The sequence below is a fragment of the Panicum virgatum genome, chromosome 8N (assembly GCF_016808335.1).
Source record: "Panicum virgatum strain AP13 chromosome 8N, P.virgatum_v5, whole genome shotgun sequence".
NCBI lineage: Eukaryota > Viridiplantae > Streptophyta > Magnoliopsida > Poales > Poaceae > Panicum > Panicum virgatum.
The window spans coordinates 14,526,527-14,544,840 of NC_053152.1; the positions used below are offsets into that span (position 1 = coordinate 14,526,527).

Consider the following 18,314-nt stretch of genomic DNA (forward strand, 5'->3'; position numbering starts at 1 on the left):
TTAAATACGGACCACCTCCCTCATGGAAAAAGTGCACTATAGATCGCTATACGTGGAGTCCCCAAGGTTTGGGAATTCATAAGAAGATCAAATCTGAGTTAGGATTTTTCCTCCTCTCGTTGCTGCGTTGTCACCGTAGTCTTCTCCATCCCGAGCGCCGGCGTGCACCGGCGAACGGGAGAGCAGGTCTCCGGAACCGCTCGCTCTTTTGATCCTGCACCGGGAGAGGGCGAATAAGGTTTTTGGGAAGCGCTAAGCGCGACTGCTCATCTTCTTCGTCATGGCTCGTCCTCTGTACAAGTCAGGAGCTGCGGTGTACCATCGTCTGCAATGCCGGTTGCTGCGCTCCGTTCGAAGGACCATCTTCGTCTCGTCTGTGCCTTTCGTCTTCCCGGCGGCTCCCGCACAGTACGTATTTTGTGATCAGATCTGTTTCATAATCATGTTTTCTGAGATCATGTTTATGATATACGTACTGTCTAGTATGTTAGAGTCATGCATGTTAAGTTTAATTCTTGTCATGATAAATCTAGTTCGGAATTTAAACTTACAGTTGTCTATTTTTCCAACAGATCCATGAATCCAACCAAAGTGATACTTTTCCCCTCGCCATTTTCTGTCTTGATTTGCTGAAGATGATTTTTCTAGTGTTTGTTTGCATATCTTAGAAGAAGGAAATCATGGTTCGTTCGATTTGATCTACAGGTTACGCTACTAATATAAGTTGGTTAATTGACTTTCAAATCAGGGATATATTGTGTTTCTTTGCCTTAGGTTCTTGGATCCTGTATATGATCCCTCTCAGCACTTGTACATCGTACATGTATATCAAGTCAATATGATCCTGTAGGCGTGAGATTTGAAGTATATTAAGTTCAGTATCGAATTGTACAAGTTGTAGAACATATGATTGAATCTGGCATTTGTGGTTGTGTGGATGCATTTTCTTGGCATAGTAGAGTATAAATAAACAAAAAAATCTTCTTCAGAGGAGAAGTAACAATTTCTTCTAGAAAAGAACATATCTGGTGGAAACCACAATCTTCATGAAAACCCATACAAACCACGGTAAAAAAGTCATCCAAATTCACCAAAAAAATAGAAATTTGTTTTTTTATATCTCACAAACGAAGTCGGTTTTGAATAAGATATTTTACAAGATTGTGTATTATCATATCATCTACGTATGTGATTTTTTGGTGAATTTAGATGACTTTTTTACTGTGGTTTACATGGGTTTTTATAAAGGGCCCGGCTAACGTACGGCCGGCCGTAAATTAGACCGGCCGTACGGCCCTTTCTTTTTTGGAAAAAAGACAAATTATGTACATATATCTTTCCTTTTTTGGTAAAAATATATAATCAATCAATTACAGCGAAACAACTACAACAGAAGCATATGCTCTCAGGACAATCACATTTCTCCATGACACATCTGTTTTGTGATGCCGAAAAAGTTGCTTTTGACGGACAAAACTAAACTGCTTGTGTTGAAGTTTCTGAACTGATTTGGTAGATACAGCTTGTTGCCCTCCATTCCCATGTACTGTTGTAGACCTGATTAAATTGTAAAAAACATTGATTAGTGATTTCCATGCTGATTAAACAAGAAATCTGGAAGAAACAAAAAATGCATAATTACGTGACCAAGAAATATTGATCTGCCGGTTTAGAAACACATTATTGCCTCTTAAAATGACTTATACTGTTTTGATGCTGGTTAAGCAAGAAATCTGGAAGGAAAGAAAATGCGTGATTGCCTGACTAAGAAACACTGATATGCATAATTTTGGAACACATTATTGCCCGTTAAAATGACTTATATTGCTTTGATGCTGGTTAAGCAAAAAATCTGGAAGAAAAGAAAATGCATAATTGCCTGACTAAGAAACACTGATATGCCTATTTAGAACACATTATTGCCTGTTAAAATGACTTATATTGCTTTGATGCATATATGTTACTGTTGTCTAAAAAATCATATTTGTTGTTCTGCAGTTTGAAAAAAAAAGAAAAAAAAAGCAAAAAGCAAGATAGAATGGATCTAAACGAGCTACCACCAGAATTTGATCGTGATTTCCTATAGATGATCAAGATGCAAATCTTTTGTATTGCACTCAAGCACTCAGATAGAATGGATCAATGATGTCGGCCTAAAAAAGGCAATTCAAGCGGAAACGCTAAGCTGCTGATTTACTGAGCCAAAACTGAGATAAAGATTTGTGAAGCATATCGCGTAATCTACACAAATTCATATGCAATCATATCAAATAGGAGCAAACAAACACATCAGAAATGCCCATAAACTAGCCAACACATAAATGGTGGTTTGCCTAATTAATAGAATATTATTGTCTGTTTATGACCAGATTAATGTTTGTGTCAAATAGAAAAGTTGCTTAGAATGAAGTGTGGAACATATTTCAAAAATGATCCCAGCAATGAGGGTAGCTCACCAGTGATTAGGAGCAGCAATGTTTACCCAGAATGATGACCGTAAAAAATCAAACCGAGGATGAGCACACGAGTATTCTACTCCGTGACCATCTCCAAAAAGCAAACACCACACAAAAATCCCCAAATCAAAATGCTGAACTACATTGGGTAAAATGCTTGTTGTTTTAGCATACGATACATATAATCCTGATCTCCTGACTTGTTTCCTGTTGTGGTTCTATATTTTTTGCGAACATATGTAACAGTATGGACAAGTGTAGAAATACGTGTAGGAAGGGATGGGATCCCCCCCCCAAAAAAACAAAAAAAAAACTGTTTCATCCCTATAAAATCCACTTAGTGAGATTTGTACCAGATTCTTATAACTTATCAAGTACGCATCAGTACAGAATAAAATGAAAATTTCTTGATAGTATCATAATAAGGAACACATCATAAGTATTTTAGAGGATACTAAGTACGCATTCTGATAATATCATTTAAGCATTTTACATTCCAGCTACCAGTAGTTTCAATAAAATAAACACTTCATAACCCTATAGCCTTATATTGGTCAGTACTTTTCAATGCTCTTCAATATTGTAAGTGTTTTAATTAATGTTCCATATATAGGCACTTTAATGATATTAGTTAAGCACTTCATAAGTTAATATCCCCTGTTCTCATGCGCTAGTCTATCTCAAGACAAGAATGCTAACCTGGCGCCATGAGATCCAGACCAAGAGGACTAGGAGAACATCGGAGAGGTCATGGTCGCCATGCTCCGGCCACCATCAACGCGCAGCCACCACTAGCAAGTTGAAAGAGATAAATAAAAATGCAAGGTAAGTGTCTAGGAAAAAACTAAAAGCACGATGCAGTTGCATGTGTTACCTGATTATGATTCTTGCAAACACAATGCCTTTTGCTGGTTCTTGTAGAGCAGTAGCCAAGTTCAGCTAGGCGGCGCCTAGACGGCGACTAGGCGCGACTAACCGGTAGTCGAGGGGGTTCCGCCTCGCCTATGGGGGTAGGCGGACCCCTAGGCGGGCGGAGGTCGCCGGTGAGGTCGGACGGCGGGCGCGGGCGGCATTGGACGGCGGGCGCGGGCGGCGGCGGGCTCGGACTGAGGGAGAGAGATGCGGGAGAGGAACTGGCGGCGGGGACGCGGGCGCATGGGTGCGGCGGCGGGGACGTGGGCGCAGGGATGCGGCGGCGCGAGCGCTGGGATGTGGCGGCGCGGGATGCGGCGCGGGCGCAGGGAGCGGAAGTGGTGGCGTGCGGGAGAGGATGCGGAAGAGAGATGCAAGTTGGGCCTTTAAATGGGCCTTTTTCCCATTCTTCTCATTTCATGAGCACTGATCTTCTATTTTTTTCTTTTGTTTTAAGTATTTGTGCATGTATTCTGCTAAAAAAAGTATTTGTACATGTATTAATCACCGCCTAGAAAAACGACTAGGAACGCCTAGGCGCGATTAATCCCGCTTAGACGCTAGGCAGTGGGTCAGCGCCTAGAATCCACCTAGCGACTAGCTGAACTTTGAGCAGTAGCACATTTCTTCTCAGTGTTCTTGGTATGTTCCCTCAGAGACAGGAATATGTTCGCCTGCACTTGCTCCTGTAAGAAAATTTAGAGACCTGTCAAAGTCTCCTTCAATGCACAGGCTCTGAAAAGTCATTGCCACCTGTGTACTCGTTCTAAAATATCAAGATATCATATGTACAAGTTATAACTTACATGCACAGGCTATTGTCTAATAACGATTTTAACATAAGGCCTCTGCTTCCTTTTGCCCCAGTCTATATTATTTTTCAGAGACAAAGAAATTTTTATCCAATAGAATACTGAATAGAATTCAACTCCTGAAATGATTTTTAATTTCTGCAAGTACAAAGAATTGCCTCAACAACGATTTTAAATTTCTGCAAGTACAAAGAATGACCTCAAGCACGGGAGCATTGAACCACATAACACAAATATATGGTACTCCCCAAAAGAATTAGCACAGATTCATTTTGCGAGTGATCGAACTTGTGAGCAAATGCACGTGTACACATACACTGTATCCTCCATTAGCTCTATAGAGTTCAGTCCTTAAGGCTACTGTATCCAGTCCAACAACTTAATACATACTTGAACTCCCGAGTCCACAACCTGCAATAATTTCATCCAACTCCCAGAAATAGGTTAAAAAAACAAGCACAATTCTTATCTAGTAATTCAAGTGACCCCTATCCAAAGGGGAATGCTGACCTTGGAATCGGAGCCTAGGCATCAGACTTGTCTAGCGCCCTCTCTAACTCGCCTACTGCAGCTGCACCGTCATCAGCACACCTTTAATTTCTACAATTCATAGAAGCAGCCGCATCGCGTTAGTACCATTCGATTAGCAGCCACACCACGCTCGAATCAAGACTCACCATTATGTGCGGAGCTCCTCCTCCGTCCTGCTCAATTTGGGCTTCTCCCTCTACAAATACAGCCCAGGAAAATGAGCACCCAAAATCAAATCATTTCCAAATGAAAAAACCAAGGACTCCTATACAAACGATTTCTCACCTTTGTGTGCATCACCTCCACCTCCAACAATTGAATTCACCCGCATCAGCACCTTAAAATTGACTAGAAAAAATTCGCCCAAAATTAGTTCGCTTCGCAATGAAAAGAGGAAACAATCAACGAAATCCATGGAAACAACAACGCAATGATTCACCTCCGAGCTTGCCCCTTGCATCACCATCCCCGATCTATAGTTTCCACTGCATGAAATTGCCAGATCTGAGGGCAACAATGATGAATAGATGAGGGAACGAGTGAGATAGAGGAGGGAGAGGCTAACCCTAGATTATAGATGTCCAACAGGCCGAGCCCGGCCCGACCCGGCACGGGCCCGATCCGGCCCGGCACGATTAGCCCGGATAACTAATCGTGCCGGGCCGGGCCGGCCCACGTGCCCAGCTCTGTGCACGAGCACGGCACGGGGGCCTGTTTGGCGTGCCGGGCCGGCCCGATATGCCAGGCGGGCTTCGTGGGCCGTGCCAGCCCGAGCCCGGCTAGGCATCTGCACCAGGCTGCCACTCCCTCAACTCAGAATGATTTCAAGATTTCAAATCTAAGATTCAAATTCACAAAAGATCACAAAACAGAAGCACATTTCATGATAACAAATTTATTGAGCTGTTTTGGGTGCTGCCTCGTTAAAAACCTTTGTAGGTAAAACCCCACACCTCGTGAGGACAAAACCCTACAAAGGAAAAGAGTACAGCCAGCTCTAAATGTTCAAATGTTCATCACAAGTTCAAGTCCACAGTCCACAGTCCACACTACATAGTTATACAGATTCAACATCTAGATATAAGTTTTCAAATGATTCTTCAAGTTCTTCATCCTCTATGAGATGCTGAAGTCTTGCATCGGCTTGCTCCCAGTCCTTGATCAGAGCCAACATCTCCACGACCTCAGGGCCCAGACGGCGTCGTCGCTCCTCGATAATCCTGCCAGTCATACTAAATGCAGATTCTGATGATATTGTTGAAACAGGAACAGTCATTACATCTCTAGCTAGAATTGAAAGAACAGGATATGTTAGCTTATGCTCATGCCACCAGTTCAAGATATTGAAATCATCATCATACTGGTTAACAGTATCACTGTCCAGGTAGGCAGACAATTCAGAACCAGATGATAGAGAAGCACCAGAAGTTGCAGCTTGCAACAGAGCACTAGCAGAGGTTCTTCTATGCAAGGAGGAAGTAGAACCAGAACCAAGACTAGTAACAGAACCAAGAGTAGTACCAGACAAACTAGAACCAGAAGAAGAAGACTCACCACCAAAGATTCTTCCCCAAGCAGTTTTTCTCTTACCTGTAGGGCCTGGTTGGGCAGCCCTTTGCAACCTTACACCACCAAACTTCTCATCATACTTAGCAAAAATAACAGACAACTCAGCCCTTACCTCAGTCAAGTAGCATGAGTAATCATTACCATTAAGCTGAGATAGAAGTCTAAGAACATTGGTGAAACCTTTCAGCTTAGCCCTAGGGTCTAGTATAAATGCAAAGGAGTAGAGCATGGGTATGTCACACCAGTATTGCAAGAACTTATCTTTCATAGGAACCACAACTGATCTTAAGTCTCTATCATTTTCATAATTATTTAGATGGCTAGCTATCTCAAGAACATGATGCAATATTAATGGAGATGTGGGGTAATAAACACCAGACATAACAACAGTGGAATCATAGAACTGTTCAAGGAATTCAAAAAAATTTTCAGCAACATACCAGTGCTGGTCTGTCAGGAGTGGCTGACCATCAACCAAAGGATGCTGAGTAGTGATGAAAACAGAGAATGTGGCCTTATGGGGCAGGAGATGTTTTAACATAAGATAGGTAGAATTCCATCTCACATCCATATCCAAGCCAAACTTGCGAGGTCTTTCACCAACAGCAATGCAATATGACTTATATGCAGCAATGCGCTGGTTAGATGAGTTTAGAAATGATATAGCAGATCTAAATGCACCAAGCATTGGCTTAAACACTTCAAGACCAGCCTTAACAATAAGATTTATGATATGACAAGCACATCTTTGATGCAGGAACAAGCTACCAACATAACCAGACAAAACAGGATTAAGTTGATTAATAGCCCTAGTGTTAGCAGCAGCATTGTCCAGTGTAACAGCAAAGATTTTATCAGTTAACCCATAATCAGCAATAACAGAAGTAATACGCTCAGCAATATTCTCAGCATTGTGAGACACATCAATCAACCTGAGACCTAAGATCCTTTTCTCTAGTTGCCAATCAGCATTCACAAAATGAGCAACCACACTAAGGTAATCCTCCTTAGCATTGCCAGACCAGATATCAGAAGTAAGAGCAACAGAGGATACAGACTTCAAGCACTCAACAAGCTGAGCACGACGTTCAGTGAAGTACTTGGCAAAATCTCTAGTGGTTGTTTGCCTAGACACCTTAGCAAATTTAGGATTATGAGCAGTAGTAATGTACTCTTCAAAAGCATCAGACTCACCAATGCAAATAGGCAGGTCAAGACGAGCAATTAACCTACACAACTCAGTACGAGCTACTTCTGGTTTGTACTCCCAAAGGTGCACAGAGCCATCAGGATTAAACTTAAGTTGAGTTTGAGTCATGGCATTACGAGATTTCAAAACAGGGCATATAGGAATGTGCCGCTTCAAGTGACCAGTACCATGGGTTGATTTACCAGTGAGGTTTTTCTTGCAATGCTTGCATCTAGCACCAGTTCGACGTTCCTTACCATCAATTACCTCATAGATCTCATCAAAGTCTTTCCAGACCTTGGAGGTGGACGCCCTCCTCTTCCTGGTCGAGCCAGATTCAGTGGCAGCGGCGGTGCTCGCGCTGCCAGTGCCAGATCCAGCGGCCGTCCCCTGAGGAAGTCCTTCTGGATCCAGGTCGATGGCAGCATTGCTCCCAAACAACTCAGCGGCATCCGCAGACAGGTCATCCTCATCATCTCCGCGAAAGCCCATCGACCGCAACTCATTGTTGTAGGAGTCGTCGGCGGCCATCGCCGGTCTTCGGTCCCTCACGGCCTGCACAAGGAGGAGAGACTGTGAGGGGGATTCGTGAGGAAGAATGAGAAGAAAGGCGAGTTCTGACTTACCTTTTGCCGGAGCACCGAAGACCGAAGTTGCCGTCGACGCCCTCACCGGAGTTGCAGGCCACACAGACTCGCAAAGAGGGGACAGGAGGATTCGTGAGGAAGAAGTAGAAGAAAGGAGAGGGGAGGAGGTGAGGGCCTGAGGGGAGCGGCGGATCTGACCGAGCAGAGTCGGAGGAGGTCCACTGGAGCGGCGGATCTGGCCGAGGAGAGGCGGAGGAGGTCGGAGAGCGGCAGATCTACGCCGGACAGGTGGGGTGCAGGTCGGGGTGGAGCGGATCTGGCGAGGAGCGGGGGAGGCGGAGGAGACGAGGCGGCGGCCAGGCGGGCGGGGAATGGAGGGGGCTAGGGTTACCGGCGATCCGTGCGACAGGAGGAGGTCGGAGAGCGGCGGATCTACGCCGGAGAGGTGTGGTGGAGGTCGGGGTGGAGCGGATCTGGCGAGGAGCGGGGGAGGCGGAGGAGACGAGGCGGCGGCCAGGCGGGCGGGAATGGAGGGGCCGGAGAGGTGGGGTGGACGGTGGAGGTCGGGGACTCGCGGTGAAGGCGTGGCCGCGTGGAGCGGATCTGGCGAGGAGCGGGGGAGGCGGAGGGCGGAGGAGGAGACGAGGCGGAGCCGCGGAGGAGCCAGGGCGGGGAATGGAGGGGGGCTAGGGTTAACGGCGCCCGCGGCCGCCCCTCCCCCTTATGTGGCCGGCCGGCTCGTGCTGGCGGGCTTCGTGGGCTTCGTGCTCACGGGCCGGCCCACGTGCCGAGTCGGGCCGGCCGCTAACCGTGCCGGGCCGGGCCGGCCCACGTGCCTGCGGCGCGGCCCAGGCACGGCACGACGCCCGTGCCGGGCCGGCCCGGGCCCGTTTACCTCTGTGCCGGGCCGGGGCGTGTACCGGGCCCAATTCTCGTGCTTCGGGCCGGCCCACGTCTGAACGCTATGGATGGTTATGCCCTTATGGGGCATCGTGGAGATTTGCTCTGAACGCTATGGAAAAATCGCCCGTCTCCATGAATCCAGCTACCTAGAGGAGCACCCGCCCACCGCGCTGAGCTGCCCCTGCATCCCCATCCCATGCGTACCTTGAGTCTGGGTGCTATTGGCGGAGATCGTGAGGTAGCTCGACGGCGTCGTGGCGCGGTACGAGGCCGAAGAGTGGCGTGCGGAGGCCGTCATTGGGGCTCCAGTAAAGCAAGCGGAGCCAGCACGCGCGGTGTGGAGGCGGCGCCTTCCCGTCGTTTCGAGCCTCGGGCCAACGCCGCCGTCCTCGTTGCGCCGCCGTTGGCCGCCTGATCAATCCAGCGCCGCCACGACGATCCCCTCGACGGCGCGACTCGGTTTTGCCCCTACCCATAGCCTGCTGTCCGCCGGAACGCCGCCACCGCCGCGAGCAATCCCGTAAGCGCCCGCTGTTGGCCGGATTTCGGCTATTCCTGTGAGTTCCCTCATCGTCCTCTTCCTTTTCCCAACCCCCATCGATTTCCTTGCGGCCATGGCCACGAGCTCTTCGATCTTTTCCAAGCCAATTTCATCACTGCAGTCGAATGCCTTGGGGTGATTTTTTGGCTGTTTTGAAGTGCATGTGTAGAGTTGTAACCTCAGTATGGCTGTTAGTGGCAAAAAAAAATGCAGGTTTCTAAAACAGATGGTGCTTCATATCTTGTTTTAACTTGCAGGCTTGGCAATTGTGTAGCAATAGAACTTTACTTGCTGCTTGGACATGGGTTAGACTGCTGTCAGCCTGTCATACAAAAATGAAAACTGGGTTAGGCATTGAGATGTTTTCTGTATAGTTTTTTTTTTTGGTTCTAGGCTTTGTGAAAAGCAGCCATGTTCCAAAATTGAGCCTGAAGGTTATTAGGTTTATGCTACCTGAATCGTTGCTATCATCACATGGTGAAGTTATCTTAAGTCTGTTTTGCAGTGGAAAACACAATTGGCTTGTGGGAATTAGCAGTCACTATTGAAACCATATATGAGCTTGTTACTGCTGCTTGAGAAGTAGTTGCAACTAAAATCTTCAGTTTGGTCAGTTAATATTTGATTTCATGACCAACATGGTTACTGTCCATCTAATTTTCTACCTTGCAAGCTGTGATACATGGAGTCAAATGATAAAAGTAGCGGCGGCAGGGTGCCGTTTGGGGACGTAACGAATACTTTGGGTAGGTAATTAGTGATCTCGTGTATAATTTCTCTTGCATATCCGGCAGGTGTGGTGAAAAGGTTCAATAACCTTGTGCAGGTACCCAGTCATCGAGATCTCTTGAAGTCTTGATAGTAGAGAGGTAAAAAGACAGAGGGATAGGGAACGTTCGAAAGCCATGATAGAAGAGCAGCGGGACAGAGTGTGCTGCCTGCATAGCTTTATTTGGTATTTCAGAATATGAAAGAGCTAAAGAAATGGAAGAGATGATTGCAGAAGTTAAGGGCCATATGGATTCCCCAGCCAGCATTGCCATGGAGAGAAATAAGAAAGAGCCAACTGAGAATTATGTCTGACAAGATTCAGTTGATGCAAAGTTGCAGAAGAGACCTGGCTTCTTCCTCCTTTGCATTTCAAAGAAATTCCAGAATGGAATGCTGCTACTATTAGTACGGAATGAGCCTGTTCCAGAAAATCTTGTAACACCAGAAATGAAGCATGATGGTTTGGTCCATCTTAACTTGGAGGGAAGTCTCCTAAACAAGGAGAACATGGTGGAAAGGAAGATTGCTGAGGATTCTGAGAATTATCAGCTTGACAGCACAATTTGTGGTAATCTATTTGACAAATTCGATTCTGAAGAAATTGAAGGAAATGAAGAAATCAGCCCACTGGACAAGGAGAATATCACCCCCAATGTATCAGGTATCATAGTAATGGAGAGGAGTCACATAGGTCTGAAGCCTACCACTTCCCAAGAGTTGATGGATTCCATTTCCCTTCTGAATTTGAATCATAACCACTTTCCAGGAAATGAGAACTCTATGCTAAAAGCTGGAAATCAGATGAAATCAAATGAACCTGACTCCGAGAATCTTAGCCAGCTAACTTCAGTTGATAAAAAAATTTCAGAAGTGCCAGACGGAGTGTGTGCCCATTTGGCCATTTCACATCTGGAATTCAAAGATGACATCTTTCCGGATAGGGAAAACTCAGTGCTAGCTCCTGGAAAGTATGAGGCTATCTACCCTGTGAAGCAGGAAGATCTGTTCTCAGACAAGGAGAATGTGACTCCTGCTTCTAAGGTAAAGCCCATTGTTAGGAGAGTCCTTGGGTCAAGGATGGATAATTCAGTGTCAGGCTGTCAGCAAAGAATACTTCAAATAAGGAGACAACAAAGTCCGAAAAATTCCATATGGTGGATTATGATGTTTTCTATTATTCAGATAAGGAGAATTTGACTCTATCTTCAGGAGGCATGAAAGCAAGGAAGTGTCTTCCCAAGAACCTTGTAGTTGATGCAGATCAAGATTAGGAAGCATTCTTCTCTGACAAGGACAACTTGACACCATTATCATCTGCAGCTCGGAAAACAAGGGATGTGTCTGAAAACCGTGTGCAAGTAGAAAGTGCAATCACAAAGAAAAGGGTTGCTGATAGGATCCCCTTGCAGACTCTTCTGTCAAATTCTCCTTTGAGACCTGCTAGCTCACTTGATTGTAACTGTGCTATTGCTAAGCCAGACGTCACTGCTGGCGACTTGGCGATCAAGTTGGAAGATAACTATTGCAGTAAGTCTTTTCAAAGATCATATTAGTATTCTCCGTTTGAATACCTTTCTGTCTAATAAGGCAACTGACATGAGCCAATATTCATGCCGGACAGTATAATAACCAAGAATCAGGTTGGGCTGGACAAGGGATAAAAACCTGGACCATGGTGGCTAACACCGGCAGCCTTCTTGATGATGAATCTGATGACGAATCTATTAAGTCTATAATGTTGTTAAAAGGCATAAAAGGAACTCATCTGTCCATACCAAGGATTGGTAAGTTAAAAACAAATATATGTTTGAACTGTCATTCTATTATGTTGTCAATTGTCATTCACCAAATGTTTGAAGCATGAATAACATCATAACCATATGATCCTAAAATGTTGTTATTTGCTTGCTTACTAAAATCACACTTGTGCTGTTAGTAACTTAAATGTTGTCTGAATGCATGATTCTTTTGTATATCATTATGCTGTAAACTTTTCTGTATAGACCTAAATAGTATCAGCATCGGCTCTTTATAATCCGTCAGAACATTCATCATATGCCAGAATGCTGTCAACTGAAGGACTGCTTGCTTTTGCAATGTTATCATTTTAATCTGCCCTGTTAGCCTGTCAACTGATGCTTCGTGCTTGTAATCCTTGAATGCTTGGAACTTGGAAGGACTGCTTGCTTCTGAAATTTTATCATTTTAATCTGCCCTGTTAGCTTATCAACTGATACTTCGTGCTTGTAATCCTTGAATGCTTGATCTTGCCAGTGGTGTTTGCATTGTGGGCCTCTGTTTGCCTGTGCTACTTGTGGTGCTAACTGAAGTACTAATTGGCTTAATCCATCTTGCCTGTGACATTTGCTTGCATCATGCTGCTGTTATCTTGTGCTTAGTGTGCTGCGTGTAGTTGCTAACCGCATTACTTGCGCCGTCTGCACCGCATCACTAGGGAGCTGGATTCCATGAAGCAGCGTGATGGCCTGTTCTGGCGGTCCGCTAAGGCGACCTCATATTGTTCTTATCCGTCCTTGGTTCTTCTCATGTTATCTTGTTTTTCTTGATGTCCTTCTGCGACCATGGCTTTACTGTATTACAAAAATAAAAATAATATTGTGCAACCTCGTGTCAATCCAAACGTATGCTGACTCTTTTTTTGGGGAAACCATACGTATGTTGACTGGTCAATATGTTTTGTACATTCCCTCAAAAAAAATATGTTTTGTGCATGTTGTGAGGATTAGTTTTTTCTTTTGCCGTGCATAATCCCATGACTATTTGTTGTAACAGAGGTAATTAGGTAAATAGAAAGGGATATTTGTATATGATGATTACAATATCATTCTTACAACACTAATCTCTTCTTGGTACATGTCATAAAAGTTGGTTGTTTGTGGTAGAGGGGTGCGAGGTGGCTCCTACATAGGGTATATCAATTTTTTTTACCCGTAGCAACGCACGGGCATTCAACTAGTGAGATAAGAAGAAAGTAATTTTGAGTGATTTGTTTTCCGGGCCCACAGTACCGACCCTTCCTCTTCTTCCCCCGAACGGGCATCTCTCGCCGTCTTGCGCTGCCGGCGATAATGGACCCCGCGGGTCGAGAGGCCAGCCTCACGCCGCCGGTGAACTGTCAAAGATGCGCAGCCTGCACTCCCAGTGCCACGCCTGCGGGCTGCGCAGTGGGCAGTTAGTTACTGTAACATCCCGTGAACATGGGTCCCGGCTAGTTAGATCCATCCGATTCTTGCCGTTTATTTTCTTTATTAGCAACAATCTCTTCTGTCATCACTCTATCTTTAATCTTGATGCTTGCCTCGAGTGCATTTCATCCCTTCTTGATGCTGCAGAGTTTTGCTGACTTGAGCGCCTGGACTGCGGCCCCCTTTTTAGTCCGCCGGCGAGTCTCCAGCAGGTGAGCGTCTAGATCTATCATACGCATCTCCGTTTACGACAGCAGTTGAATTGAATTTTCAGATCATAGTTTCCTGGCTTCTAGTTCTTAACCGGATGAATTTCTTGGACAATTGTAGCCTGGTTCCAAGTACATGCCTATTGATGATGATAGTTCATTTCTTAATGTTTTGCTGATTCTTTTGGTCATTTCAATCTTCCTTCAGTGGGACAAATCTCGTGCTTTTAGCCACATCTTGCATCAATAAAAGGATTTTGATGTTTAGAGTTTCCCTATGCAAAGTCGACTGACGCCTGTGCAATTAGACTAATTTAAAGAAGAAATAGCCTACCATCCATTTTGATAGTGTCGACTGTCGTATTTTGCAGTCAACGGATTCCATCTTTCACATTTAGGCCTCGTTCGGCTGGCTGGCTGGCTAGTGGCTGGGCTGATTTGGCGTGAGAGGAAAATACTGCTGGCTGGCTGGTTGACTGGTGGCTGAGCTGATTTGGCGTGAGAGGAAAATACTGTTGCTGCTGGCTGAACCAGCCAGCCGAACAAGGCGTTAACTTCAGTAATATAATTTCATTTCTACCAGCTAATTGTTATGATAACTGTAGCTGAGCTACTGTACTTGATAATAGGAAAATTTTAAAATGACTTACATAATGATGCAGGGTTTATCATATTACCGTCACTCATCCATGCATTTCCCAATATCATAAGATATCCTACCTGTGTAGCGAACAGTTTCACTTCCTTGATTGTTAGCTATATGACAATTCCGTGAAACTGGTTTGCACATGTATTTCCCATATATATTTAAAGAGATGTTAACAATCCTTTGAATTCTTATGTAAGTGGACTTTATAACTGTGCAGTATGCTTTATTGGCCAGCTTGGCACTGTATTTGCCATCAGGTTTGAGCTTGCAAGTAACACTATCCTGATTGCTTTGCATATAAAGATATATGCCCTATTTGATGTGCAAACGTAGCAAATATGATGCCACTAATGTAGCACAACCTGGATTAGAGAATTCAAGAGATAGTTTTGTCCATCTTTTCAATGCTTGCCTGACCTCTATTTCATTACTCTGAGAGATATTTTCAACTGAACATTTTTCGTTATACAATTTATTGATGATATTAAGGCTGATTAGCTAAACTCCTGTCTGTAATGATTTTCAGTAAAAAGGGTTCTACTTTAGAGGCTGCATTAGAGAATTATGTTAGCCACTCATTACCAATTAGATCTCAGATGATGAAGTCTGGTTATACATTTTCTGCTGTACTGACACAGTGTACTCTGTTGATTGATATGGTTCTTTTCAGTATCACCACGCCTTTGAGTTTTTGCAAAAATAAGGAAGCGAACCAGCTACATATTCACAAAGTAAAAATTAGAATTAAATATCATAGAAGCCACAAATTATCCAGGAAAACTAGCAGTTATAAATGACACCATTCAAGAAAAATGCTGTCTGGACTTGCAAGTTAAACTTACATTTCAATGAAAAACTTCTTTATAGGTTGTAACATGATTGTTTTCATTTTCTTCAGCAGACATGGCAGAAGCGGTACTCCTTGCTCTCACAAAGATTGGTAGCGTTTTAGCAGATGAAACTGCCAAGACCATGCTGGCCAAACTATCTGAAAAGGTTAATAATCTGAGAGATCTGGAAGACAAGATTGAGCAAATAAGGAAGCAACTGACTGCCATGAACAATGTTATACGGAAGATTGGTATGGTATACCTAACTGATGAAGTTGTCAGGGGTTGGATTGGGGAAGTGCGAAAGCTGGCCTACCGTGTTGAGGATGTAATGGACAAGTACTCATATCACACACTTCAAATGGAGGAAGAATGGTTTCTGAAAAAGTTTTTCATAAAAGGATCACACTATGTCTTGGTTTTTAGTCAAATTGCAGATGAGGTGGTCAAGATCAAAAAGGAGATCAAGAATGTTATAGAACTTAAAGAGCAGTGGTTGCAGCCATCACAGCTTGTTCCTGACCAGTTTATTGAGATGGAAAGACAATGGTCCCAAGACAGCTTCCCTCTACTCGTCAAAGATGAAGATCTTGTTGGGATTGAAGATAACAGGAGAACACTAACCAAATGGCTGTATTCTGACGAGCTTGACAGCACTGTGATAACCATATCAGGTATGGGCAGACTTGGAAAAACGACCCTTGTTACAAATGTTTATGATCGTGAAAAAATCAACTTTCCTGCTCCTGCATGGATGGTTGTGTCCCAGACCTACACTATGGATGCTCTGCTTAGGAAGTTGCTCATGAAGGTTGGTGGTGAACAGTAGAATATTGACAAATTGGATGTGCATGATTTGAAAGAAAAAATAAAGCAAAAGCTCAAAAATAGGAAATGTTTGATTGTATTGGACGATGTCTGGGACCAAGAGGTGTACTTTCAAATGTCTGATGCATTCCAAAATCTCCAGGCAAGCCGCATCATTATCACGACAAGGAAGAATCATGTGGCTGCTCTTGCTCACCCAACACATCACCTTGATCTCCAGCCTCTGAGCAACATTCATGCGTTTGATCTCTTCTGCAGAAGGACTTTTTATAACAAGAAGGACCACACATGCCCCAATGACCTTGTGAAGGTTGCTACTTCTATAGTAGATAGGTGCCAGGGATTGCCACTAGCAATTGTATCAATTGCTAGCCTATTATCTTCAAGGCCACGGATATATTACATTTGGAATCAAATGTACAATCAGCTTCGAAGTGGGCTATCAAAAAATGATCATGTCCGAGCAATTTTGAACCTGAGCTACCATGATCTATCAGGAGACCTCAGAAATTGCTTCTTGTACTGCAGCCTCTTCCCTGAAGATTACCCAATCTCACGTGAGAGCTTGGTGAGGCTTTGGGTTGCAGAAGGCTTTGTGGTGAGCAAAGAAAACAATACATCGGAGGAGGTAGCTGAGGGAAACCTCATGGAACTAATCCACCGCAATATGCTGGTCACAATGGAAACTGATGAGCAGGGAAGGGTGAGTACATGTACAATGCATGATATTGTGCGAGATCTTGCCCTTGCTGTTGCAAAAGATGAGAGGTTTGGCACTGCAAATAATTATGGAGCAATGATACTGATGGACAAGGATAAGGATGTTCGACGCCTATCATCTTATGGATGGAAAGACAATGCATCACTAAAAGTAAAACTTCCATGGTCAGGTCACTCCCTGATTCTTGAACCTCCAGACTCTAGACATCAAGCAAACAAAATAGTCTAGACATCAAGCAAACAAAATAGAGAGACTGCCACGAGGGATCTCTAAGATTAAGAAGCTACGACACCTTTTAGCTGACACATATGCTGATGAGAAGCAGTCGCAGTTTCGGTACTTCATTGGAATGCAAGCACCTAAAGATCTGTCGAACTTGGAAGAACTGCAGACTCTTGAGACTGTGGAAGCCAGCAAGGATTTGGCTCAACAGCTGAAGAAACTGATGCAGCTAAGGACTGTGTGGATTGACAACATTTGTGCTCCTGATTGTGCAGATATATTTGCCACCCTATCAAATATGCCATTACTTTCCAGCTTGCTTCTTTCTGCAAAGGATGAAAATGAGGCACTTTGCTTTGATGCTCTCAAACCAATGTCGACAGAACTTCATAGGTTGATTATCAGAGGGCAATGGGCTAAGGGAACACTGCAGTGCCCGATATTTCAAGGCCATGGGAGACATCTCAGGTATTTAGCTCTAAGTTGGTGTGAACTTGGGGAAGTTCCACTGGAGATGCTCGCACCACACATGCCAAACCTCACAAACCTGAGACTTTAACAACATTCGTAGTGCAAAGACATTGGTTCTTCCTGAAGGATCATTTCCCCACCTTAAGATGCTTGTGTTGAAGCACATGCCTAATGTCAACCAGCTGGTGATAGGAAAAGGCGCCCTCCCATGCATTGAAGGTCTGTACATTGTGTCCCTGGTGGAGCTAGATAAGGTCCCTCAAGGCATCGAATTGCTTCGCTCCCTGAAGAAGCTCTGGCTGGTGAACCTGCACAGGGGCTTTCTATCTCAGTGGAACAAGAGCGAGATGCACCATAAGATGCAGCATGTCCTAGAGATTCGTGTTTAGGCGTGGTGGATTGGTTCCTTCTGCATTATTGTTCTTCTATGGATCTAGCACTTGCAACCGTCTCCAACATACTGTTACTGAGTCATTGACATCTTCGGCAGGGCTCCACATTTCAATCTGAATCAATTTACTGGTGACTGTAGAACTGCTTAAAAATTGTGAAATTTTTATATTTGTCTTTGGGAAGCTCGCCCAAGTATTTGTGCTGCTTATTCAGTTGCTCTCTGCTTGATTTTATTGCAAGAACAAGTGCCATTTGAATTTGACTTGATTTTGCCAATAATGCATTCGATATTTTCATCTCCATGCTATGGGGAATCTCTCAATTTTCGATTCTCTCTGCATATACCAAATTCTGATCATCCATTCAGTGAATAACTCTGAGCAATCACTTTATAAAGTGGAGGTTAGAGTCTCCCTTGTCTAGACCCTTAACTGCCTCGATAGGAACGAGCAACAAAAAAAGAAGAAATCAGTAATCATATGACGATGACTGAGGCGCTGTTTAGTTTTCAAAA

General features: G+C 44.2%; 1 protein-coding gene, 1 long non-coding RNA gene and 1 pseudogene across 5 annotated transcripts; 1 reads left to right on the forward strand and 2 right to left on the reverse strand.

The window, feature by feature from the left end:
* Window positions 1-1,355: 1,355 nt before the first annotated feature.
* On the reverse strand, window positions 1,356-3,716 carry LOC120685652. Its single transcript, XR_005679682.1, has 3 exons — window positions 3,331-3,716; window positions 1,643-3,247; window positions 1,356-1,557 (listed from the first exon to the last, which is right to left on the reverse strand). It is a non-coding gene; the product is annotated as an uncharacterized LOC120685652 (long non-coding RNA).
* Window positions 3,717-3,788: 72 nt separating this feature from the next.
* LOC120685646 lies at window positions 3,789-9,277 on the reverse strand. 4 transcript variants are annotated; one of them, XR_005679677.1, is made up of 6 exons: window positions 9,164-9,277; window positions 5,151-5,215; window positions 4,997-5,048; window positions 4,858-4,907; window positions 4,691-4,780; window positions 3,789-4,054 (listed from the first exon to the last, which is right to left on the reverse strand). XR_005679677.1 is itself a non-coding variant. In XM_039967699.1 (5 exons), the coding sequence occupies exons 1-5, from the start codon at window positions 9,255-9,257 to the stop codon at window positions 3,959-3,961; spliced, it is 357 nt and encodes a 118-aa protein (XP_039823633.1). In that variant the 5' UTR covers window positions 9,258-9,277; the 3' UTR covers window positions 3,789-3,958. The 4 variants fall into 4 exon arrangements, 2 of the variants coding, with proteins under 2 accessions (XP_039823633.1, XP_039823634.1); XR_005679676.1 differs by lacking the exon at window positions 3,789-4,054 and adding an exon at window positions 4,292-4,591; XM_039967699.1 differs by lacking the exon at window positions 4,691-4,780.
* A 452-nt stretch (window positions 9,278-9,729) lies between these two features.
* Window positions 9,730-18,100, forward strand: LOC120685641 (annotated as a pseudogene).
* Window positions 18,101-18,314: the final 214 nt, after the last annotated feature.

Coding starts and splice junctions, on each gene's coding strand:
- LOC120685646 (XM_039967699.1), bottom strand. CDS start 9,257: ATGACGGCCTCCGCACGCCACTCTTCGGCCTCGTACCGCGCCACGACG. Junction 4,908..4,996: donor TGGAGGTGATGCACACAAAG/GTGAGAAATCGT, acceptor CTGTATTTGTAG/AGGGAGAAGCCCAAATTGAG. Junction 4,055..4,857: donor GAGGAGCTCCGCACATAATG/GTGAGTCTTGAT, acceptor ATTTTCTTACAG/GAGCAAGTGCAGGCGAACAT.